Here is a 25,243-nt window from a genome sequence, read left to right on the forward strand (position 1 = left end):
GAAGAAAATTCAAACGGCATGGTTTTGCTTTAAGTTCAAAACTCTATTATTACTGTTGGAAGTGAGGGCAGCTGCAACTTGGAGGGTGGGAGTGATCATGTCAGGACTTTCTGGGTGGCTGGGCCTCTCATTCACAAGTTGTTTGAGTTTAGTGAGAATTCCAACACAACACTGGCTTCCCTCACTTTCCTGAACACATTTTATGTACCAATTTAAGAACTGTTGGGAAAAACAAGCCCTTTTGGTTGCAAATGACAAAATCTGAGGTGAGACTGAGCCTCAGTTCTGGAGAAGTTTATAAGGGTGCCAAGGAGAGTGGTGCTGGCCTCAGGAACAACGGACCGAGAGCGCCAATACTGCCAGCGCCTTGGCATCCACTGTATGAGTAACAAATATTGCCGGAAAGCCATTTTATACTTTACATACTCTGGCATTTGTGCTGCAGACCTACTTTGTTTGCCCATGAACTGGTTCACATATATAGACAGCACCCCTTCATGTATATAATTTATAATATTTAGAATATTTTCTTGTGGTGAGAATATTCAAAATAGTCCTAATTATTTTGAGATATACAATGTTACTATGAAATTTGCTCTAGTGTGCAGAACAGAATTTAGGCCCGTTTAGCTGTAATTTGGTTAACCGTTGACCAATGTTTCCTTAGGCGACCTAAAGTAGAGAATTGGTTTGAATTAAAATAAATTCACATAGTTTTATGTAACTTGTAAATATGGACATGAATAAAATGTCTTATTTAGCCCAATTAGATTTCTACTTAGCACTATTCAATTCAAAAAATCTTAAGAGTACTCCCTTCCACTATGCTGTCTTCTCTAATATTTATTCTGCCTTTTCAAAGTATTTCCCCCTTTTTTGAGACAGCATCACTGTGTGTAGTCCAGACTCGCCTTGAACTCAATTCTGCTGCTTCAGTACCAGGATGGCAGACCTGTGCTATTTGCCTGTCTTCAAATAAGCACTAATACAGTAAATATTTTCTAAGAGTCTTCATGTAGGTTTTCCTGTTGGAGACATACACGGCTTATATAAACTTCTCATTTATAACTGACATAAGTATACTGACAATTATTCAAGTGGTTTTTCAAGTCTTCAGCTGCCTAGGGAGAAGAATTTCAATGTGGGGTGTCATTGTTTCATGTCATCAGTAAGACAGATTGTAATGAGGTGCAAGCACTTCCTGTAGAACAAGTAGAACTCACTAAGGAGCAGAAGTCTTAGTTGTTGCATTCATAAAAGAACTACACACTCACCTAAAATAAGTATGTGGCTTAAAAATGCAAACTTTCCTGTTGGCCTTTAGATGCTTTTTCTAGCTACATGTCAACTCAGAGCAGATGGAAAAGCTCCAAGAACAAACCCAACGTAAACTGCGATTGCTCCACATGGTGTGAATGTGAAACAAGGGGAGTGACCACAGTGACTCAACCCCAGCCTTCTAGTTAGGGTTTTGGGCAATAAGACTGGAGTCTGTGTGTTTACAAGAAACAACTGAGAAATTTATTAAGACCAACTGTAAGCAATGGGGTGGAGGGAAGAGAAGGAATCTTGCCATACCCAGAAATTAATAAAACACTTGAAAATGAATATAGATTGAATAGTAAACATTATGGTCGGGCTGTTTATTAAGGAGGCAAACACATATTACAAGTTCAGCTATAGAAATGTTTGCAAATCAAACTTTATGTGATCTAAAAGGACCATGCATCACACTGTCAAAACTGAAACCTGTACAGTGAGTTAAGTCAATTCAAACAGACATAGTCTAGACCACCCTTGAGTTATACAAATACCTGGGGCCACATATGTATTTAATTTTCTTTCAAAAAAACTTTTTTTTTTATAAAAGTGATGTTCTGAGATAATTTAAAAAAGTATCTGACAATTATGAATGGTCCCCAGTTTTACAAAATGTGATTTCCAGGGTATGAAAACTGAGAAAAGTCAACTCTTCAGAGTGTTTTATAATATACAAACAAGTTCTGTAGAAAAATGATCCAGCAAATGCTTAAGAATATTTATATTTTTCCAATTCTTTACACTTTTATTAACACACTTACAAAAAATAACATCCAAACACTGAGAAAATTAAATAACTTTGGAAGCAGAGGTCATAGTTTTCTGCTGACATATAAGTGACAATTCTGGGCTGTTGGCACAAAATAATCAACATTCATAACCCCTTACTACTATATATCAAACATAAATTAAAATCATAGGCACTAGTTATCAAATCCATATTTCTTCTGTACCACTAACCACAGTAAATCCTTAGATTTTTCCCAAACAGAAAAACTGGCAATACACAAAGGCTTTCTAGTAAAAAGGCAATTTTTCTCTTTAGGAAACTAAAAGCCAATAGTCTGTGGTAGTACACAGCAGCAGGTAAAACAATATTACCAAACTCAGATCCAAAATACATTTTTAAACAAGTGATGAAATAGTTTAATTAAAAAAAAATATATTTTTTCTGATGCAGCCATTTAAAAACAATGTTAAATAACCTGAATATTCCTTTTAAAACTGATTATCTAACTTATAAAATGTAATAGATGGTTCATTTAAGTTTTTTAAATTATTAGTTTGCAGCATTTATTATTTTTTGAACTGTTACACTGAAACAGAGACCTGTTGCTGTGTGCACATGTGATTCCAGGAGCCAGGGGCTACTACTTCATTACTTAGAGTTACATGCTCCTCACAAAAGCACATGTCCCCTCTTCCTCTGAAAGGCAACAGTTTCAGTTCATCACCGTAGATAACTCTCCTTTCCCTCTCCCCACCTTCAAATGCAAGGATACGAGTACTTCCATTCCACACTGTAGGTCCCAGAACTGAGGGCCACTTGCACTACCTAGCTGAAGGTCTCCCTGCTGGTCCAGCGTCAGTCATGGCAGACTGGGTCTTTGTTACCCTAACTCCATGCTTTCCTGAGCAGGAAGTTTTCCTTCCATTTCTACTTCCAACTTATAGAACACCCTCTACTAACAGGACACGTGTTCAAGTCGCTCCACCTTTATGTGACCCAACTGCCAATATTTTAGACCTGTCCAGATTAAGTATTTAAAAACAGACCTCACTATCAAGAATGAGAAGTCAGCTCGAGTTAGTTTGGTAATAATCCAATAAAACTGAAACAGTTGATTTCAAGGGGATATATACACTCATATGCCATTAGAGAACAAGTTATTTAGCAAATTAGAGTTGGTTTTTACCAAATAATGCAAACATTGATGTAAGGCAGAATCTAACTCAAAAGGGACAGTATTTTAAAAAAGATACTTCATACAGTTATTCAGCTTAAAGTGGATTGACTACCACATAAATAGACCGTTATATCACTTAGAACAACAGTACAACTGTCACCACCAGAGATTTTTGTAGTTAAATGCATAGATTTCCCCTCCTCTTGCGCTAAAGTTTTATTCCATGTTATAAGCTCTGAGGTGTTGTTTTATCAAGAATAAAGACACATACAACTTGCTCTTTCACGCCATAGAACCCTGGTCATAGGAACAAGGTCTTTTAGTTCTGTGACAGAGAATAGCATGTGAGTAAGCTGGCTTCAATAGCAAAGGCCATCATTCCTGAGCCAGGAACTGTAAGGTTTAGAAAGATTGTGTAACTGATAGTGAGCCCTTTTGGCAATCAAAACAAGCACATAGAAGTCTGAGATGTTGATGCAACTTGGTGGGTGTGCAGTGACACCATCTGGCAGTGACTATGTGTGAGCTACATCTAAAACATGAGATTTAAAAGAATGATTAACTTTTCCAATGAGCCTACAAAAGTAATTTTTGAAACCCTCGTAAACACAGGTAGCGTGTTTTAACTTTTTAGCTCAAGTCCTTCCTTTCTTCTTCCCAATCTTTATAATTTGCTCTATCCTGAAGGACTAATAAAACAATTTAATTAGTCAGAATATTAGTTCTTGTTAACACAATATTTATTGATACTATTTGTACAGTAAAGTAGGATGAACATGAGGTTTTGGACAGCCTGAATTCACCATCTTCCTGTGTACAAAGGTACTCTCTTTACAAATGGGCATTTCTCTTTGGCATCCATTAAGTATTTGCCCAGATATCGGCCTCTGTCAAATAATAAAAAAATGAACCGTGTTTCTAGTGAACAAAACTAAAAGTGACTCCATGGGGAGTGATTGCATGATTACCAAACACACTGATGTTACATGGTATTAAAGTGCTGCTTCATCATCTCTGCCAGTTTGTGCTATTTTAGACAGAGAGGGCTGGGATTTTACAAACCCCAAGAGTCTTATCTGCAGAGTCTGTATATAAAAGTTGGTTTCAGCCTGGTGAAGGGGTGTCCATGAAGCTGTGGACCTCTGAGTTCTTGTCTCTCTGCTGGTCAGTAACAGCCATCTTTCCAACTGTCATCTTTCATGCTACCATAGGTCTTAGGAGCTGGCAAGGATCTGAAATAAAGGAATTTTATGACTTTTTTATGCCTGTACAAAATACTAAATACACTGTTACATTATTTTCAGGTGGCATAGACCGCATCCCATGAGGTTTATTTCAGGGAACTATGAAGACCACAACTCTAAGCAACAATTAGAACAACCTTTCCTTGTTCAGCATGCTCACAGCTTTCAAAGTTTACTATATCTAACCCTTACTGTTAATGTGGCTAAGGAATTAAAAGGAGAGGAAAGAAAGTCTCACTCTTTCCTAACACAGACAACTAATCTATTGTTCTGTGAGGAGAAATGATGACTGTGACAATGCAGACTTAGTGTCACCATCACCAGAGGGGCAGGCAATGTGGGGTACTGGGTAAAGAGTTTTGAAGTCAGACAAACTTGCAACTGATGGCCTTACTAGTTAGAAGTCATCACGAAAATTATTTAATTTCACTAAACTTCAACATATTTGTCTAAAAAATAGAAGTGCTCATTACTGTGACAGATGAGGTAAGGGGGTATTTAGTGCAGTGCATTCTACTACTAAATCTGGAATTCTGAAATGTTTATATTAAGATAAAGTACAGGAATGTAGTTTAAGATTTGAACTTTTTTTTTTTTTTTTTTTTTTTAAGAAAAGAAACTCTAATTATAGCTGACATCTAAACTTACTGATGGTGCTAATCTCCTTCTTGAAGGGTAGAGATCACAGGCTGTGGTCAATCTCCCCAGGATCAGAATCATTTCAAGGTTAAACAATTAAATGAGGGCTCATTCAGAATCTCTGGGGTTGAAGCTGGGTGTCTACACTTATAGAAACTCCACAGATAATTCTGAATTGGGTAGAAGCTGGGTGTCTATACTTATAAGAACTCTACAGATAATTCTGAATTTATCAGTTTGAAAAGCAGCTGCTCAGGGAACACAGCTAGTACTTTCTCAAGCCCCTTGTACTTTCCTTATCTGTACTGTTTGTTATTTTCAAATGAACAACTATCACAACCAACTCAAGCTTTGTCCTAGGTGTTTCTTGAGATGCTTAATAATGCTAGGCTTTGAACAAAATTAATCTGAAGCAAGGTAGTATAATGTCTAAATGAAGACTTCTTCAAAACAGGGAGGTAATGCTTTTCTTAAATTGTACTAAGATAGTGGGAGCCACTGTGGTTCCCCACACTCACTACTGAATGCACAGCCATGACTGACAGCAGCCTGCTCACTTGCATAGGCTCACATGAGCCACTTACCTGCGAACAGGCTGTGCAAGCTTGCTGCGAGGCACTGGTATGCCCCCCGCAGACGGGGCGCTGGGCCGGGGTAGGCCACTCCTCATTGCAGTTGTCCCTGCAGGTCTGGTTAGAGTGGCGCTATTGATATTGCTGGAAGGGTTTGCTGGGACTGTGTTCTGCACCACAGGAGGTCCAGGTGAGGAGGTCTGTGTCAACTGTGTAGTTTCTTGGCTACCAGAACCAGAACCATGGTTACTAAATGCTTTCACTGGTTGCCGCAGAGCCAATGGAGATGGTGCTGCAGGAGAGCGGAACTTGCCTGGAGAAGGTACTGCATGCAAAACAGCAAAGGAAGACAGTGTTTTCAGAGAGAACCAGTATCAGGGAAGCCGTTACTTTGTTACCTGTGACAACTGAGCACTACAACATTTAATTATGAGTCCCACATAAAGGACTTATCTGGGCTAATAGGACAAAGGTTACCTTAGAGGGTTACAACTGTCCTTGAAAAAAGTACATTAACTTGGACTACAAGGGTAACTTGGGTCCTACAACAGGAGAGGATGGCCCCATAGGGACCAGACGAAGGCTTGGTGGTTAAAGGTGCTTTGCCACAAATACCTAGAAACCCAAGTTCACTCCAAGGAACCCATATAAAGGTAGGACTTAACAAAGTTGTCCTCTGACTTCCACATATGCTGCGTCATACAACATACCCCCACCGCACCACTGTCTGCATGCAACACAATAATAGATAAACAACATAGGCATCGTAGGATTCTGTCTCACTGTAGCAACTAACTAGGGCTACATGAGAACATTCTAGAGGTAAAAGTAAGGGTTGGCTATGCTTGTAAACATAATCAGATGACTGTAGCCTCAAAGACACATTTCGAGTGTAAGTAGAAATGAGGAATTAACAGTTACTATTATTGTAAAAGTCAGCTCCAGAGCCACTGAGATGGTTTAGTGGATAACAGTGCTTGCCACACACTAGTGACAGCCTGAATCGGATCGCTGGAACCCATTGCAAAAGGAGAGAAATTAACTCCTGAAAGTTGTCCTGACACACATACATGCTATTCAGGAGAGCATGAGTCTATGAAGTCATAGACTACCAAGTGTACTAAGAAAAATGCTTTTTATATTAAAACAAATACCAGATACACGAAATGAAATGTACAGTCTACACTGATTTCTAAGTAAAGATTAAAAAAAAAAAAAGTAAGGAAAGGAAGGACATGTTGTTAATTTTGATAGGACTAGACTGAGAAGTGCTTAGGGTTAGTGAAGCAGAATTCTAGGTGTGTCTGTGAAGATGCTTCCAGAGAGGCTCAAACAAGGTGGGGAGACAGCTCTGAATGTGGGTGGCACAAACTCATGGTGGGGAGAGGGACACAACACATGGATGGGCACACTGGATGGAATAAAATGAAAAGGTGGAAGCTGGCTAATTCGAGCAACCCCTGCCCCCTGCTTTTGGCCCCACAACGTAAGCTTGGCAGAGAGGGTGGAGCAGAGCAGCTCTAAGATCTAGAACCAGAGAAGCCAGTCTGAAATGGAGGAAACCAGCCTGCTGCTGGACTCCTGTAAGACTGGATTGGCTCATGAGCCATTTAGAAAGCACTTAACCATTGAGTACAGTGATTTATGCAAGGAGGAGGATTAGAATGTTGGGTCTAAGAGTCTGGTGTGAAATGAGCCAGTTCAGGAAGCCCTACAGTTTTCTGTTGTTGCTCTGAACACACTGGACTATAGATTAGAGGGGTTATCTCAGGCAGATCAAGTTTATGAGCAGAGAAGACAAAAGCAGAGTTCTATGAGATGCAGTGCTTTAGAGGGGGAGACTTTCAGAACTCAGTTGGGGGTCTGCTTAAATCTTCAGCTTGAATCTTGGGCTGAGCATTTACAGAGTGAGGTCCTTTGCCTGCTGACACAGGCATTCTAAACTGAAAGCTGGCAAAGTTCATATAAATTGTGCCTCTGAGTTCCAGCCAGCTACAGTAGAGTCCCTGCCAAATCAAGGTGATGTCAAAGCAGCCAGGGACACTCTAAAAGGATCAAGCCTTAAGTAGGGAGCAGAAAAATGATGCCCATATGTGACTGGATACTAGGCCCTAGAATAAAAGATTCCCTAAATCTGCTCTAACAAAGCTTTAAAACAAACTTCTGAACACATGTGTCCAAAAGCACTGTCCATAAGGGTAAATGAACTGCTTTGTAAATAAGGTTACCAGAACACATCCTTTTTGGTTTTCAAGCTGTAGGATGAGGTTGAAGAGTTAAGAATAAAAACTATAAGAAACAATTACATTTCCTGGGAAACATCCTTGGGAGTTGAGCAGAAAAAGTAACTTTTTGCTAGAGCCAGAGGAGATTGCTACATTTCTACAGGGGTTTCCCCTTTAGCAGAAGTAACATCTTGAGCAGAAGAAATGTCTAGCTCTGCTAGGACCTTCCCTTAGGGGAACAGGCCAGAGCTCAGCTGTAATGGCTCTCTCTCTCGGAGAGAAGTGGGATTGCCACATCCTGCAGGGAGATCATCCCCCCCCCCCCCCACAGCTCCAGGTATTGGCTGACTTTCCTATGAGTCAGGATACCTTTCCCTTCAGAGCTGTCCCTTTGCAGCTCCCTGTATCACCTAAATTCCCAATGAGTCAGAATACCTCCCCCCCCCCGCCCCCAGCTCTAACACTCTTAATACCCATCACAGAACAATGTAAACTTCCACACTGTCTACAGTTCAGTAAGTAACCACAAAATATGATAATAAAGGCCAGGAAGCACTATGAGTCAAGAGGAACAGACCAGGAAGAGACCATGACAACTGAACTAGCAGGGAAGGACTTTATAGGGGCTCTCACATAGGCTCAAAGATACACACAATTTAAATGTAATGACAGAAATGTGTTTTTAGGAAAACTACATAGAACTTTTTAAAGATGAAGACTTGTACCCAAAATGCTCAATTCTGTTAAGGGATTAATACCAGCCTAAATGCTGGAGAATGACTCAATCCAAAGCATGGAGAGTAGTAGGAAGGCACATAAGAGGGGAAAGGCCTCTGTGAACTTTTAATCTATGCACTCAAGTCTCAGAACTGGGGAGAGACTATATGAACAAGGCTCCAAATATTCCTATATCTGATAAAAAACAAAACAAAACAAACAAACAAACAAACAAAAAACCCATAACCTCAATCACAGGATGGTGAGATGGCAAACAGTTAATCCTGACAATCTGTGTTTGATCTCTGAAGCCAGGGTTGAATGGGAGAACTGTCCCCTCTACCTCCACACCCATGCTGTAGCACATGCATGCACATGTACACATACATAATAAAATAACAAAATAATAAAATGCTATATGCAGCACATAGAGTAAAACTGGAATATACAGAGATTATTAGCATGGCCTCTTGTGGTGATATATTATTTATGATTTATTAAAACTTGCCTGAAGATTCAGAAAGCAAAGTCAATCAGGAGCCTTACAAGCCAGGCACACACCTTAATCCCAGCAGCCAGCAGTTAGGAAGTGGTGGTACACACTTTTAATCCCAGGACTCATGAGAAGTATATAAGACAGGTAGGTGCAAGGTCTCAGAATCAGGCACTCATTCTCCAGCCACATTGAGAATAGAAATGTCCCAACCCTGTTAGAGGTAACAGCTCTCTGGTAGCTTGGCTGCTTTGCTCCCCTGGCCTGGTCTTTCCAGTTGAACCCCAATATCTGTTCCTGGGTCATTTACTTTTTGTGTTACAGCCCCTGAGCAAGAAGACATGCAAATTCATGAAGCAGTCTCTATTTTTTCTTTGCAGCAATAATAAAAAGAAACCCTTAAAAAAAAAAAAGCTTCTAAGGAATAATAAAAAATAAAACAAAATCAAATACTACATTTTATAAAACAAAACCATTACATTGGAGTTAGACAAGACTTAAGAACAGAGACCCACTTGTTTACACACCAGAGATCACATATAAACACTAAACTGGAAGCCATAATGTATATGTGGAGGACATGGTACAGACTGTGTTCGCCTTGCGCATGCTGCCTCAGTCTCTGAGTTCATATGAGCTTTGATAATGTTAATATAGAGGGCCTTCCAATAAAGAATTTTTAAACAGAAAACAGGGGTCACTAAGGAGATGGCTCAATGGTTAAGAGCACTTGCTGTTCTTGCAGAGGATCTGAGTTCAGAACCCTAGCCCAACATGGCAGTTTACAATTGTCCTTAACTGCACTTTCAATGGATCTAGACACTCTTCTAGCTTTCACAGGTACCAGGCATGCACATAGTATACATACATACATACATACAAAACATCCATATAAATAAAAATTTTAAAAAAAGAGGTGCTGGAGAGATGGCTCGGTGAGTTAACAGTACCAGCTGCTCTTCCAAAGGGCACAGGTTCAATTCTCAGTACCCATGTGGCGGCTCACAACCATCTAGTCCCAAAGGATCCAGCATCCTTTTGGACTGGATCAGACTCCAAGGGAATCAGCCATGCACATGGTACACAGACATACGTGCAGGCAAACACTCACACACAAAATTCAACCGAAACAATGTAAAACTACTGGAATAACATCATTAAAAAACCTGCTGAGAGGCTAGAGGGAGAGGGCTCAGCAGTTAAATGTTTACTGCTCTTACAATACATCCAGGTTTAGTTCCCAGCAACTGTTTTAGGTAGCCCAACTGCCTGTAACTCCAATCCCAGGGAATATAATGCCCTCTAACCTCTGTAGACACCTGTGTGCATGTGATGCACACAAACTCACACAGGTGTGCACATGTAACAAGTAAATAGTTAAAGACCTCACATGAAAACAAATTTAAACTTTATATAAAGATGTTTAAGAACAGCAAAAATAAAACTCCCCAAACCAAACTAACAGCAATGATTTAAAAAAAAAAAAAATACGGAATTTGTTGTTAGTTTTTCTACCTTTTAGGTATAAAGGAAATGATACCAAGTGCCAAATTCAATATGAATGAGATCATGAGAAAAGGACAACAGTAGTTTTATTACTAGATGCCAGGCACTTATATTGTGTACAGTGGATTTTGGTCTCAGGTCCTAAAGGTATTCTCAAATTCAGGATCATCAGTAATTGAACCTGTATTGCACTTTACAGTGCTGGGAACTGAACACACTACCTTGAGCATACCAGACCCATGTTTTACCACTGAGCTACATCCTCAGGCCTTGGTTCTTGAAACAGAATGGCCTTGAACCCACACCCTTCTGTTTCCACCTTCTAAGTGTTGGAGTTACAGGTATGCAACATCACATGCAGCTAAGCTAATAGAAAGAAGGGGTGGTGTAACGATAACCCCCACACCACACCACAACACACGAAAGCCTAAATTACTAAGTCAGTACAAGTAGATAGTTTGCAGTTTGAGAGTTTGGATTCACAAAAATAATGTAATCCTTTAGAAATTTGGTTAAAAGGTTATGTTCTTTTAACAAAAAAATCACAAGATTAAATCTTTAAGTACAAATGTAAAACCACACAAAGGTACTTGACACAAAAGTAGAAACAATGCACTAGACAAGTAAAATTTAAGTGAGCAACAGCTCTTCTTTTATTGTAGTCTAGTGCTTGCCTGCTTTTTTGGATAACACACCTTATTGTCACATACCTCTTCCCAGCTACTCTGTTGAAATTAATTTGCTTTTACATATTTCCTCCAGTGCTGAGAATCAACGAAGAGCCCCACAGACACATGTGAACAAGCTCTCTACCACTGAGCATACCCTTAGCCAGTTCATTTGTTTTTACTCGCCTTACTATCTTGAGGAAAGTAATAATTTTTTTTTTTTTTTTTTTTAATTCTGGACATCTCAGAAAAGAAGCCCATTGTTCTCAAACAATTCCATAAGGTATTTCTTTTTCCTTTTTAAAAATATAGTATGGACAGGCATGGTGGCACATGCCTTTAACCCCTAGTACTAGGGAGGCAAAGGCACATAGATTTCTGAGTTTCAAGACAGCCTCGCCTGCACAGTGAGTCCCACAGTTAGAATTACACACAGAAAAAAACCTTGTCTCAGAAATAACAACAAAAAAACCCAACCCCCCCAAAAGAATGTTTATGAAACAAAAGTAATGTTTTTGTTCATGTATATATTCACTGTGTAATGATAATATCAAGGGAGTTGGCATACCCATCATCTCAGACATTTGTTGCTTGTAATAAGAGGATTCAATTCCCCCCACCCTAGATAACTTGTTTCCTGTTCACTTTGTACCCACTGGCAATCCTCACCCATTTCTTTTTTTCACTCTTCATCTCTGATATCCACTATTTTACTTTCTACTCTTTGAGACTGTACATTAGCAAGATGATTAAAATATTCTCTATGTGTCTGGTTCATTATATCTAACATAACAGCCTTAAGGTCCATCCACGTTGTTACAAATCATGGGATTTCATCCTTTTAAAGGGCTGCATGATATCTCACTGTGGCCACATATCCAAATATCCAATCATCCACTAGGAATCTAAGGCTGATTTAAAACTTAGCGTTTCTGAATAGTACTTCAAAAAGCAAGGAGATTCTTGGCTAAACTACTTAGCTGCCTTTTTCATATTTATCTCTGTTATTTCTAGTAATATTTGTGTTATCATTGGTTTTAGCCAATAGCTTTCACTCTTACAAAAGATGTTTTTTGGACTAATTATGTTTATCCGTGTGGAGGTATGCATGTGTGCGTGCATCTGTGGAGACTAGAAGAGAGCATGGGATCGCCAGAGCTGGAGCTACAGGTGGTTATGAGCTCCCTGAATGGCTGCTGGGAACTGAGCTCTGGTCTTCTGGAAGAACAATCAGCAAGTGCTCTTCACTTCTGAGCTCTGTTCCCAGACATCAGTTTTAGATTTAAGCTACTGGCTTTCCCAGAGAGTAAATGTGATCTACCTTTCTTGCTGTTCCCTACCTTCAACCTCCTAGGAGTCCCTCTGCTTCTGCCTAAAAAGCTATACTGTAATTGTTGCTTAAATCTGAGTTGTATTTATATTATCATGATGTCAATATTGCTTATTGCAGCACCAAAGAATACATTCTAATTATGCTTTACTTCCATTCTGGCAAACTTTTAGATAATAGAATCCCTTTCTACAATGTTCCAAGTCATCTCCTCCTTATTCTAGAGGACAAGGTCTATGCAGCATGTTACTCCTGACTATGGTACCAAGGGACGTATAGAGTATCTAGCATGACCCTATGCTACTATTTGTTCTCTTTCCTACAGAGTCTAATCTTGAAAACCAATTATTTACAATCACATACTAAATCACTGCTAACACATTTAAACCTGTCTAAAAGTACACACTGTTTTGCAATCATACTAACCGTATCTTTATTTAAAACAAAAATCAAACATGAAAATTTCTTTTTCCTCAAGTTTTTCTTACTCTCATCAGGTGAAGTATTTTTCTTCACTTCTGTTTGTTCTGTCCTATTCTGAGACATCTGTTCACACTCTGACTACAAGTCTATTCTGTATGCTTTCTCTTAATTCTTTTGTTCTCTACCAATACACTCAATCTTTTGGAACAGATATTGTCTAGGCTTAGAGCCCAACTTTCATATATTTCTTTAGCACTTAGTTTTTTTTTTTTTTTTTTTTTTTTTTTTAAGATATGGTTTCTCTATAGCTTCGGAGCCTGTCCTGAACTCCTGAACTTACTCTGTAGTCCAGACTGGCCTCAAACTCAGAGATTCACCTGCCTCTGCCTCCAGAGTGCTGGGATTAAAGGTGTACACCAGCACCACCACCCAGTGCACTCAGTTTTTTTTATAAAAGTTACCACTGTATAAGTTTTCCAAATGTATTCATTTACCATAAAGACTTGTGTCTTAACTTCAATCACTTCTAATGCAAAAGTCTTCCCATCTTATCCCACAGATAAGTAAATCCAAAGACCAATATTTGAGGAAAAACATTAATAGATAGAATATGTGACATTAATATTACCTATCTGTTCAATTCTCATAAATTTGAAATATCAACCTTTGGTTTTAGATTAGCAAGAAAAATGATCAATTATCATTTAATCCTTTCAAAACAATTCAATACATACCTCTGAAAACAGGTTTCTTCTGCAATTATCCACACAACAGGGAATTAATTTGCATTATTTAATTAAGCAAAACAAAAACAACCAACTAATTTGAAATGTGCCCTGTAGGCATCACTGACTCAGGAATCCAGAAGATGAGAGATTTATCTATACCACTTGCTGAAATTTAAACTCAAGCAGAGGCTGTAGTTACCTCTTTTTGTAGATGAAGTTGGAAGCAACTGTTTGGCTTTGAGGGAAGTACGAGGCAAATTTTTCAGCCTTTGAGAAGCTGTTGAAAAACAAGGAAGTGTAATATTTGCTGGAAGTACAAGGTAAAGGCTACAGCTTCTGTAAACTTGAACACTAAATAGAAATTTAAAGTTATCAGGGAAGAGAAACCATCAAGGTAAAATGTTAGAACGCTACAAGGGCAGGGCTTTTTAAGTGACGCTTCGTGCATTGAGTTGGAAAAGAAAAGAGGCAGAAATCTTAGTGCCATTGCATATTTTTAGAACTAGTTTTTTTTTTTTTTTTAAATAGGTTTAAAAAAAAAAAAACTCTAATATGTCAATTGGCTGGAACATCAAAGAGAAAAGAAGCCACCAGCAAACATGCTATAGATGCAAAGATTACAAACAGAAGGGTAAAAGTGATGAGCACAGCACACAGAATAGAAAATAAACATAGTATTTGTTTGATGCAAAAAAAAGCACATTTTGGCAAAGCAATTATTGGTAGACGAATTGCTCCAAAATCAAACAATAATTTCCATTCTCAAAAAGGAGAAGAAAACTCAGAACCAGGCAAGTCCTCGCACAACCTGGCAGCTTTAACATATTCAATGTTATCTTGCTATAAAATCCAACTAATGTGTACCTCAGGCGGAATAGAGGCATGTCTAGTCTGCGGACCTGTGTGTGAGTGTGCACATTAGGACATCTGCTTTGTTGTATGATCAGAGAGGACTGCTGAAGTCACTCTCAAACTTCCAATCTATTTATTAACTACAAGGGAACTTCCAAAACTGGCATGTAAGATAGCTCAGAGCCGTGCAGAATGAAGAGGGGCCAACTACTGCAATATATAGTTACTCTGCTCCAGTCCTATTGCAATCACCTAAGTTAGCTGGCTTTAAATTGCCACAAGTCTTGAAGGACTTGTAGAAAGACAAACTTTCTATATTCTTAGAATATGAATATATATATGAAACAAATAAGAATAAAACACCTAGGTTCTATCCTTGCAAGTCTATGTAGGGATAAAAGATCATCCTACTACAAAAGATCATCAGGAGGTTGAGGGATACTGGACGTGCCAGCAATGAGAAAAGGAGAATTCTGTTATCTCTAGCAAACCCAAAGCACTATTTTCCTGAGATAACCAACTTATAGAAAAGGAAATCTAGCTGACTTCTAATTTTACAGCATTCCAAGCCTTACTGTAGCGACACAGTGTTTGATGCCAATGTAACTTCAAACACAGTCAGGCAAATAAATATTTGAGAACTTCTCCAAGTCTGGAGAGTTTTATAGTTATTTTATACCTATAACCACAAAATTATAGGATACTATCAGCAAATATTATTCAACTATATATTTGTCCATGTGTCTGTCATCCATATTTCCATCCATTCGTCCATCCGTCCATCCATCCATCCATCTTCATTTATTCAAACGGGAGTATCCTAGGTATCAAGCTTGGATAAAAATAGCCTTGGTAGCCAGCTATGAACTTTTCTTACTCGTATGCAATTATTTAAAAAGAAAAATTTCAATGGAATATTTAGGAAAGTGGAGAATGAGAATAAAGTAGAAAATATATAGTCTTCCAGTAGTGATGACCACGAGCTAGGAAGCGAGCAGGAAAGGAAAGGGATAAGAAGACTGGAGTTTCAATTATACACAGGCAATCCATTCCATAAAGACTTTCCAAAGAGGACATCTGCTCAAAGACCAAATAGAGTGAGAGGAAGATATGTGGGATCTGGAGAAGGCATTTCAAAGGAAGGAAGAAGCAATGGTAGAGAATGCTGAGACTGGGCATGTCAAGTGTTTAAAGAACAGAAGGAGACTCAGTTGTAAATGACCACTAAAGCAAAGGATTAGTGTTGCCAAAACTATACATCATTATATTTTTTAAATCTCATCACTCTTAATTGTGTATGTACATGATCACATATGGCATGCCACGGCATATGTATGTCAGAGGACAACTAGCAGGAGTCATCTCTCTCCTTCCACCATGTGGGTCCCAGTGTTACTGAACTCGGGTCATCTGACCTCCATCTGATGTCTTTCCTCCACTACTATAGCAGCTTTAGCTTACCATCTTTGGCTATGGGGAGGTCTAGGCCATCTTACATATAAATCTTCAACACTCAGACTATCAAATATACTCAGTCGTTTCTACTGAATAATCATAGTGACTGACAACTGTAAAAAAATGTGATTTAATTGTTACTTGTTCTGTTAAATAAATTATACTTTTAGTCAAAGTTATAAAGCTGTGACCAAAATAAGTGGTTCTTAAACTTGCATAAGCCTAAAAACCAAGTGAGACACTTACAACAGGAGTTGGGGCCTCTACTAAGATGTATTCAATCAAAGTGCTCAATGATAAAGGCCTACATCACTACATTTAAATTTTTTTTTTGATTAAGGCAACTGATCCAGTATTATTTATGAAACTGATAGTCCTTAAATGTTTGCCTATTCTTATATTAGCCAATTATGTATGTAAGTATTGCATGTAATATGATATTTTTTAACTCGTGTTTCAAAATAATGCAAAACTGGAGAATAACCATTAGTACTTTGGTCATAGGTAAAACTCGAAGAAATTCCTTCCTTGTGGACCCCAAAGGCCAGCTACACAAACATTACCAACCACCCAGACACTTCTGTGGGTGAGCAAAGTGGAGCACAGTGTTGGTTCTACTCCTCTGGGACATACTCTGTATCTGTATGAAGCTGTTCCTATATTGGGCAAATTATCTACAGTTCAGTCTCAAATAATGTCCCATTAGAGCCATCCAAAAGTGTTTTTCTTAGAGGCGTATACATGCAAATTAGGCTGGGAGCAGAATCCAGATCATAGTGGGAGGTGTTGGGGGAAGGAGCAGTTTGGTCTTAGTTGTGTCACACTTTAGATATGTGGTCCTGCATAATGAACTTGATTACAATAGAACCTTACTCTCTAAAAAAATAAATGTGTATTCGTGAAGCTCAAATGCTGTAATACATGTAAAAATATCTAGACATTATAAAATAGTAATCACTTTGAATATAAAAAATATTGTCTCGAGATTCTCATCTATTCCTTATCCTCACTTATAAGCCAGTAATTCCTATATTTTTCTAAACTTAAGCCCATATTCTGGTAATGTTAGGAAGCAAGTTATTGTCCTCTTGAAAAATTCTGACTCTGATAAGCTCTCCCTTCAGTTGAATAAACTAAGAAAATGCTCTGGTTTTCTTAAACTTTTTAAGTTACTCACACTTTACAACTATAAAATTTGGTAATATAGTAGCACTATCACAATACCCACATTTGAATGCCAGCATCCACAATAATTCAGCCATAGCAAACAAGCATGTAAGAATAGTGACTGGCATAGTGACAAGCATGTAAGAATAGTGACTGGCAAAAGAAGTGGCCCAGTGGGCAGAAACCAGCAGCCTTGCAAAGTTAGCTTCATGCACACCAGCAAGGGAGAACCAAAGCTTTACCACTCATAGCTGAAGAAGGAATTACTTAAAACAAAATGAAACATCTATGAGACTAATAACTGAAGTTTATAGTGAAATGTACCAATTCCTTATATAAAATACATAAAACTGCTATTATACTTTTATATATACTTCTAAATCTACTTTGATAGTATATATTAAAGTAAAAATTATAATTTATATTACATTAACTATATATAAAGCACAATTTCACATGTTTTGTTAAAGATATATAAAAACCAAGTAAATATATAACTTAAAAATTTGTGATATATTAACTTTAAACAAAAATCTATATTTCTATAGAGTATACTTAAAACTGAGTTTTAAGTTTGTTAATATTCTGGATTTTCTATTTTCCAAATACATTTGTGTAGTGCTTTTGTGGACATTTTTAATTATTAGTAAGTATTATTGTAGCTATAAATGTAAGAAAGAACAAATATATACAGTTTTTGTTGTTGTTGTTTTTCAAGACAGGGGTTTCTCTGTGTAGCCTAACTCACTTTGTAGACCAGGCTGGTTTCAAACTCAAGCGATCCACCTGCCTCTCCCTCCCAAGTGCTGGGATTAAAGGCGTGTGCCACCCTGTCCAGCCAGTATATAGAGTTTTAAAAAGGATGATGATCCAACTCTTCTGTCTATATAATTTCTACCAAATGCTGAACTGCAGCTTTGTAAAACTGCACATAATTTTCCACATAATAAACTAATATCCCGAAAAACATTGTTTTCCCTATACCTTTTCCTTAATTATCAACTACTAGGAAGAAATGAAAAACAATTCTAGGATAATAATGTGACTATATAATGGCAATTTTATTGCTAGAAAAGGTAGGTAATTATAAAGAACTTTAATATACATTTTTCTATTAATATCTGTTAAAAGATACAGTATTTTAGTCCCAGGTTCCCAATCTATCTGTTCATTATCATAAAGTTTTAGGATACTAAAACAGTTCAAGTAATGGGATGAGGGAAGATTTAGGCAGAGCTGGTTTTATCACACAAGAGGCTGTAGAGTTTTTAAAAATCCAGGTCTTAGTAATTAAACAAAATATGAAAGCATGCTTGAAGGTGAAATATAAGTGTTTCAACTCTGTGTAGAAATGATATAAAAAGCATGGCTGTAATGCCTGTGAGGGTTATGCAGTATTTAAAACTCTATTTCATGTCACATTAACACTGTAGGTTGTTTCTTGGTATCAGGTGAGGGGTAAGCCCCCAGAAACAAGAAGTTATCATGTCTCAAGTCAACTGTGGGTTTAAAGACATAAAACCTAACATTCTCTATTTCAAAGATAAAAAAGGTCAAATTCTACTTTTAAATTCATTTTTAAAGTTTTGTGAATTTGTTTCCTATACCAATTATTACTGCCACAATGAGTTATCAAATAACACTTAAAAAAATAGTACCAACTCTTCAGTAAGTGGAATTTAAATGTTTATTTGTACAAAAAATTTTTAGCTCTGCCCAGTAGAATAAGGTATATAAATCCTGAGCAACAATTTTCCAGAGTGCTTTAAATTGTAGTCTCAAACACAGAAAAAAAAGAAATATTTCTGTATGATCTTTGTGCCTTAGTAATAAACGACAGATATGACAAGTCTCTACAGGGGACTACACATTCTTGAGCTGGATCAACACAATTTGAACACTAACCTGCCACTTATTAAGATGTATAACAATTGGTAGTTATTTATAGAGTATATGGAAGTAATTCCAACAGTTCATTTTAGATTGGCTTGTTATTTTTCTTCAACTTAGTTTTGTGTGTGTGGCTGTTTTGCCTGCATGGATTATCTGTGCATTGTGTATGTATCTAGTGCTCATGGACACTAAGTGGTCACTGGAAGCCTGAGACTGGAGTTACAAATGGTCATGAGTGGTCATGTGGAATCTGGGAATTTAACTTGGGTCCTCTGCAAGTGTACCCAGTATTCTTAGCTGAAAAGGCATCATCCCAGACCCCTTGATTGGTTTGATTATATATACCCAAGTATATATAACAAGGTAGGCATGAGCTTACCTTGGTTAGTAAGCAGCAAATGTTTCAAACCACAGCCCTTCTTGTATGCAGTGCACATGCACTGTTGCTAGTGTGCAGCCATTCCTGTATGTCTTACTTGGGCTCTGTTTGGCCAACTTGACTTAGAAGTTAGCACTGTTTATGCCGCGTGTGCCTCTGTTAACATTCATCTGTCTTACTCCTTTCTTTCCATTAAATTATCCCTGACACTATTCATTTTATTTGTTGAGAACTGGTGTGGTTGTACTGCGACAGCTGTTACGTCTGGAAGCTCATTACTGCTTTTGTTAATGCTCTATGAAAAAACTTCCGGGGGCTTTTTAGGTTCCAGTACTATTTCCTTCCCCAAAATCTCATCATTTTTATGTAAAATACTGAACAATCTAAATAGCTTTTAAGGAATCTATATCATGCTAGAGTAGAAATGCCTTGTCACAATACTTCTTGTCACAAAATAAAGGCTAACATTACAACTAAAGATTGGAAAAAAAAAATTACCTCCATGAAGAAAGACCTGTCACATTCCTAGTCGCCAAAAAAAAAATAAATAAATAAATAAAAAATAAAAAAAAATTACAGTCAGCATGCATCTGGGTCTTGCTCTGTAGACCTGGTGGGCTTTGAACTCAGATCTGCTTGCTTACTCTGCCTCCTGAGTGCTGGAGTTAAAGGCATGAACTAACAGGCCAGATCTCAAATTTGTTTAATCTATTTGAGTTCAGATTTAATGCAATAGTTAATTCCCCAAACAATTTAAATAAATAAATGTTATCAATTCTTAAAAAGTGATAGTTTTGATAACTTATTACCTCAAATTTTAATCTATATTACAAGTCAAATTAGGAATACATATTAATCTGACATTTACATTGGTTAAATATTATACTATTTACAAATGTATCCTTGGCAGACATAGAGATTAATCAAATGAAAACTAAAAACTTCATAGGACAGATGCAGATATTAAGTGAGATTGTACAAATCCTTATAAAAGACTTTTGTGAAGAAAAGCCACAAGTTCAGTTTTGTTATAGATTTAATAGACTGTATTATTGAACAACCAATTACCTTTATTATGATATAGCCTAAACTATTTAATAGTAAACTTTAATTTTGTTTGACTTTTGTGACAGTAGGGATAAAATCCAGGGCATCATACACATTCATCAAGTATTATCAATGAGTTAATTCTCCAGCTCTAGAAAGTTTAAAAACGAAGATTTTTAAAGAAAATCTATTTTATAGGACATAGACTTGGGTAGCGACTGCTTACTTCTATAAATAAAAGCAAAGCCAATCCCTTTTAAAAACAGACTTAGAATTTTTTTGTATTCAATACTTATTTGTAATAAATGCTTGACTTTTTATTTTGTAACAATAATTATGTTAAATACAGGCAATTCTATGGTAGCACAATACATATATTCCTTAAGACCCTTAAATTACACAGTATTACATATTAAAATATGAACTTGGAATAGTGGTATACACTTTTAATCCCATCATGTGGGGGGGCAGAGACAGGAGGATCTCTGTGAATTAAAGGCCAGCTTGATCTACATTGTGAGTTCAAGGACAGCCAGGGCTATTCAGAGAGAACCTGTCTCAAAACTAAAAAACAAAAAACAAAACAAAGGTGATCTTTGGCAAGAGGAAGTTGAAACCACAGAGAGTGTCATGCAATTATAAAAACTGGTTAGAATTAAGTATTTTATAAAGAAGCAATTTTTAAATTTTACCACAATATTATCTTTTAGTTTTACTCGATTTTCTATTTAAAAATCTGTATTTAGTTACTGGCAGGTAGGAGTGCTGCATCCACTGAGGACAGGTATAGAGGTTAGACATCAGTTTTCCTTTTCTACCATGTGAGTTCCAGGTATCTAATTCAGGTTGCTGGCTTGCCAACAAGTGCCTTTATCGGCTGAGCCAACTCACTGGCCATACAGAATCATATTGTGACAATGGTTTACTATAGTTATTCAGTACAAAATCAGCTTGTATAGTTTTCATTTCCTGTCCCTGAATGACATTTCAAAGTGTTGGGATGGATGGACTTACTGGCTGAAGCCTGAGGCTGCATCCGAGGGACTCCTCCATTTGGCACTTGAAAATTGGAGTCGCTTCTACTGCTTTTCACAGAGTCAACTGGCGTGTTTGATGTTCGGGAAAGGTTTGGAAGACTGCGTCTAAGTTTTTCTAAAAAAAATGAGATTTTAAATAAATTAATAATAAAAATCAAACCATTCTCTCAGATATTAAGTATAATTTAAAATGATATATTTAAACATTTTTTTCTGTACTCTATGTAGAAGTAACAGGAAATGCAAAAAAAAAAAAAACCCAGAGGCTATATAAATGGATGAAATAACAGCACCCTTAAAGAAACTATAAATTATATAATCAAATCTAAAGAAATAAAGGTTACCCCATGAGTAAAATAAAGCAAATCCCTTAAAAATCCACATGTCCACTTAGCCCTGTAGTTGGCTTGGAAATCACATTAGTAACTGGCAGGTACTTAGTTTAATAAAGTTAAATTCACTTTCTCCTCATGTATACATTAATAAAATGTTAAACTTGACTACTTAAAAAAAAAATGTGGGGAATAATGCATTCCTTTTACTCTAAAATATGGACATCTTATTCCCCAAAGTCTGCTATTTTACCTTCATTTTTAACATTGCTTGTCTGTAAATCTGTGGGATGGCCTTGGAGGGAAAGGCGAGGTTGCTGTAAACGGCTAATCATGGGTTGTGGGGACACTCTACTGTATTCTATTCCCCGGGCAGGAGATCGCGAACGAGGTGAATTTCGAGGTGACTGCTTGGGAGATGGTCGGGGTGAATTGCGTGGTGATGGAGAAAACCTGTTAACAGCGGGGTATACTGCATGGTGCATACTATCATCTTCATCATCCAAGCTCTGTGCATCCAGTTCTTGATCACTAAAAGTGCCCCGCCTTGTAGAATTGCAAGATGAACCAGAACTGCGTCGAGAGGTGGTGGCTGCATATTCTTGCCGGAGACCTAGCAACAATGAAAGCATTATTAATTTCTTTGATTGTATTTTCAGACATTCAAATAATTTTAAAAATTTAAGTAAATGATTACTATTGAGAAATTCAATTTAGGGTGTAAAGTACAAAGAAAAATTCCTTTTCTACTTCTAGACATCCTTCTATATAAAGATATATAAACTACATCTCAAAGTTATTTTTAAACTGAATGAAAATGTAGTATTTGTTTAAGTTCAAAACTTCTTGAATCTAGAGTCTAAGAAGATAAAGCTATAAATTAAAACCAACAAACAAAAAACCAGCTCTACTCTAAACACAGAAGAAACCCAAACTTGGATTGAAGAAACTCTGAGGGAGAACTATTATGTAGGCAATAAACAGAATATATTAGTTAGCAAACAAACTTTTAAAGTTATAATGGGAGAGGAAGGAATCTAAGTACATCGACAGCAAGTACTGCTAGCTACTGGCACCCACTAGAAAGGATCTTACAGTCAGAATAGACCTTTATGCCATTTCCTTATGCACAGAAACTGCTATTGAAGGGGTGAGAGCTAAAGCATCTTTTAAGGCCACAACTTCTTGGAGAAGTAGTTCAGTGAAGAGGACACACAGGGTAAATCTCCATAAACTACAAAATAAAGAACAAGTAACTCCTCCAAGTCCTTAGAACTTCTAGGTTTATGTAGCCCTGTAGGCCTGGGAAGTGCAGTAGTAACTGAGTTACTTATTGTCTAGCTACAGCAAATAGCAATAAGAGAAGTCAGCAAAGCAATAGAGAACATTGTTTTAGAAATGGAAGTCAGAGCCCAATGCATCCTCTCCAGTAACAAAAGAGAGCTTTGAGCAAGTCACCAAGGATTTTGTACTTTTCACTGTAAAAACTAAGACACTTGACCAGGTATGTAATTGACCAAATATGTAATTCTAATTTTTAATATTATATACAAATATTAGAAGAGCCATGGTGTAAAACTAAAAAAAGGAGGGAAGGAAGATATTTTCAAGTACGTAGCATGGGTGTTTGGTAACAACTTTTTATTTACTCTGAAAAGAAATATTTTTGTGTGTGAATGTCTTACAAGAACTACTAAATTAGAATAAAGTTAAAATTTCTTTTTGTTACCAAAGCTACAGTAAATAAATAGTTTGCTGAGCTCTCCAGAGAAATCAGCATCCAAAGTAAAAACTGAGTTTATTCTATGGTGTGGAATTAGGCAGCATTCTCTTTCCAGCCTCTTATGACTCCACTGCCAACTCCGTGAGAGAGATAAAAGTCAAAGAAAACTGTATTGTGCCACTAGGGTTTTGGGCTAATGAATCCAGGCAGCATGAAGCTCTTCATTTTTTCTAAGGGGGGGGGTCATACTAAAGTGGAAATGATTCAGTAGACTAAGAAACATTCTGCAGTTTCCCACAACATATTTGACAAGACACATCATGCACACGGTGCAACCAAACGCTCTTAAAGTTTTAGCAACACTCCAGATGCTCAGCCACTGTCCAGACTCTTGACATGTAATTCACTGAAAAGGTTACAGGGATCACATTGTAGTTTACTGTGTAACAAGAATAGCACCACAACCACATTCTTGCATTCGAAGAGCCAGGGTATACATCCTCAAAAAGTACGAAAAATTTTTGTCTGTGTATATTTTAGGGGTGCCAGAGGCAACAAAGACATTAGATAACATAGTAGTTTGGGGCTCTTATAGTACTTAGACAGGTGTACACTATAACTATGGTATTACAATTTCAAAGTGTAGTAAATGAAAAGGTAAAAAGTCTCCCTTGGGGGCCATTAAATACACACTAAAAGACACAGAGTAATAATTACAATGCTAAGAGCCAATACAGACTGTACAGGGTATGAATACCATTCATAGGAGCCGAGCCAAATATGCCTTTCTGTGTCCTTCCAACTGCAAAGTTGTCTTAATATAAAATAAGACTTAAAAGCAAATACTAATGAAACGTCTACCTCAACATTTATACTTTCACCATATTTTTAATACTTTAAAATACATACAATAAATTTAGTATATACAACAAACTTGTGTATTAACAAAAATCCCAACTTTCAACAATTAAAACTTACTTTCTTCCTGCATCCGGGCTAGAATCTGCACATCAGTTACATCATTTAGCTTATAGTTGGATCCAATTGAATCTTCATCTAATTCTGAAGCACTTAACTCACTATCTATAGAGGATTGAGGGCTGAGTGGAGGATTTCTATCTGATGAACTTTTGAAGTTACCTTTAGAAAAGGAAAACACATCAAACCTTGGTAAGAGAAAAGCTGAGTTAAATAACTGTTGCAAGTAGCCAAATAATTTCATCCTTTGATTCAGTTTTTATTCTGCCGTTTACATGTATAAAACTCTCAAAAAGTGAAATTAGAAACTGACCTCATTAGGGAGAAGGGTTACCCAGACTCCTTTGCATACTTTGTCACAAATACAAAACATCTTTTAAGTATAACTCATCTCATTTCCCATAACTATAACTTTCATCCAGTGCCTGAAAAGCAGCTGATTCAGCAACTACAGGGTAGATCAGTGGTTCTCACCCTTCCTAATGCTGTGACCCTTTAATATAGTTCCTTATGTTGTGGTGACCCCAACCATAAAATTAGCTTCACTGCTACTTCATAGCTGTAATATTGTTACTGTTATAAATTGTAATGTAAATATCCATGTTTTC

The 25,243-nt window shown here is 37.1% G+C and overlaps 1 protein-coding gene across 2 annotated transcripts in view; it reads right to left on the bottom strand.

The window, feature by feature from the left end:
* Positions 1 to 1,610: 1,610 nt before the first annotated feature.
* Positions 1,611 to 25,243, bottom strand: part of Slain2 (SLAIN motif family member 2) — a 53,776-nt gene continuing 30,143 nt past the window's right edge. Inside the window, exons 4-9 of one of the 2 annotated variants that reach the window (XM_051198432.1) lie at positions 24,636 to 24,797; positions 22,188 to 22,547; positions 21,580 to 21,717; positions 13,972 to 14,049; positions 5,695 to 6,007; positions 1,611 to 4,459 (exon numbers count right to left, since the gene is read on the bottom strand). In XM_051198432.1, coding sequence (XP_051054389.1) covers positions 4,393 to 4,459; positions 5,695 to 6,007; positions 13,972 to 14,049; positions 21,580 to 21,717; positions 22,188 to 22,547; positions 24,636 to 24,797 — 1,118 coding nt within the window. In that variant the 3' untranslated portion in view covers positions 1,611 to 4,392. The remainder of the gene's footprint in view (positions 4,460 to 5,694; positions 6,008 to 13,971; positions 14,050 to 21,579; positions 21,718 to 22,187; positions 22,548 to 24,635; positions 24,798 to 25,243) is intronic. The other variant, XM_051198433.1, reaches the window with a different exon arrangement.

This window comes from Phodopus roborovskii, unplaced genomic scaffold, assembly GCF_943737965.1.
Source record: "Phodopus roborovskii unplaced genomic scaffold, PHOROB, whole genome shotgun sequence".
Lineage (NCBI taxonomy): Eukaryota > Metazoa > Chordata > Mammalia > Rodentia > Cricetidae > Phodopus > Phodopus roborovskii.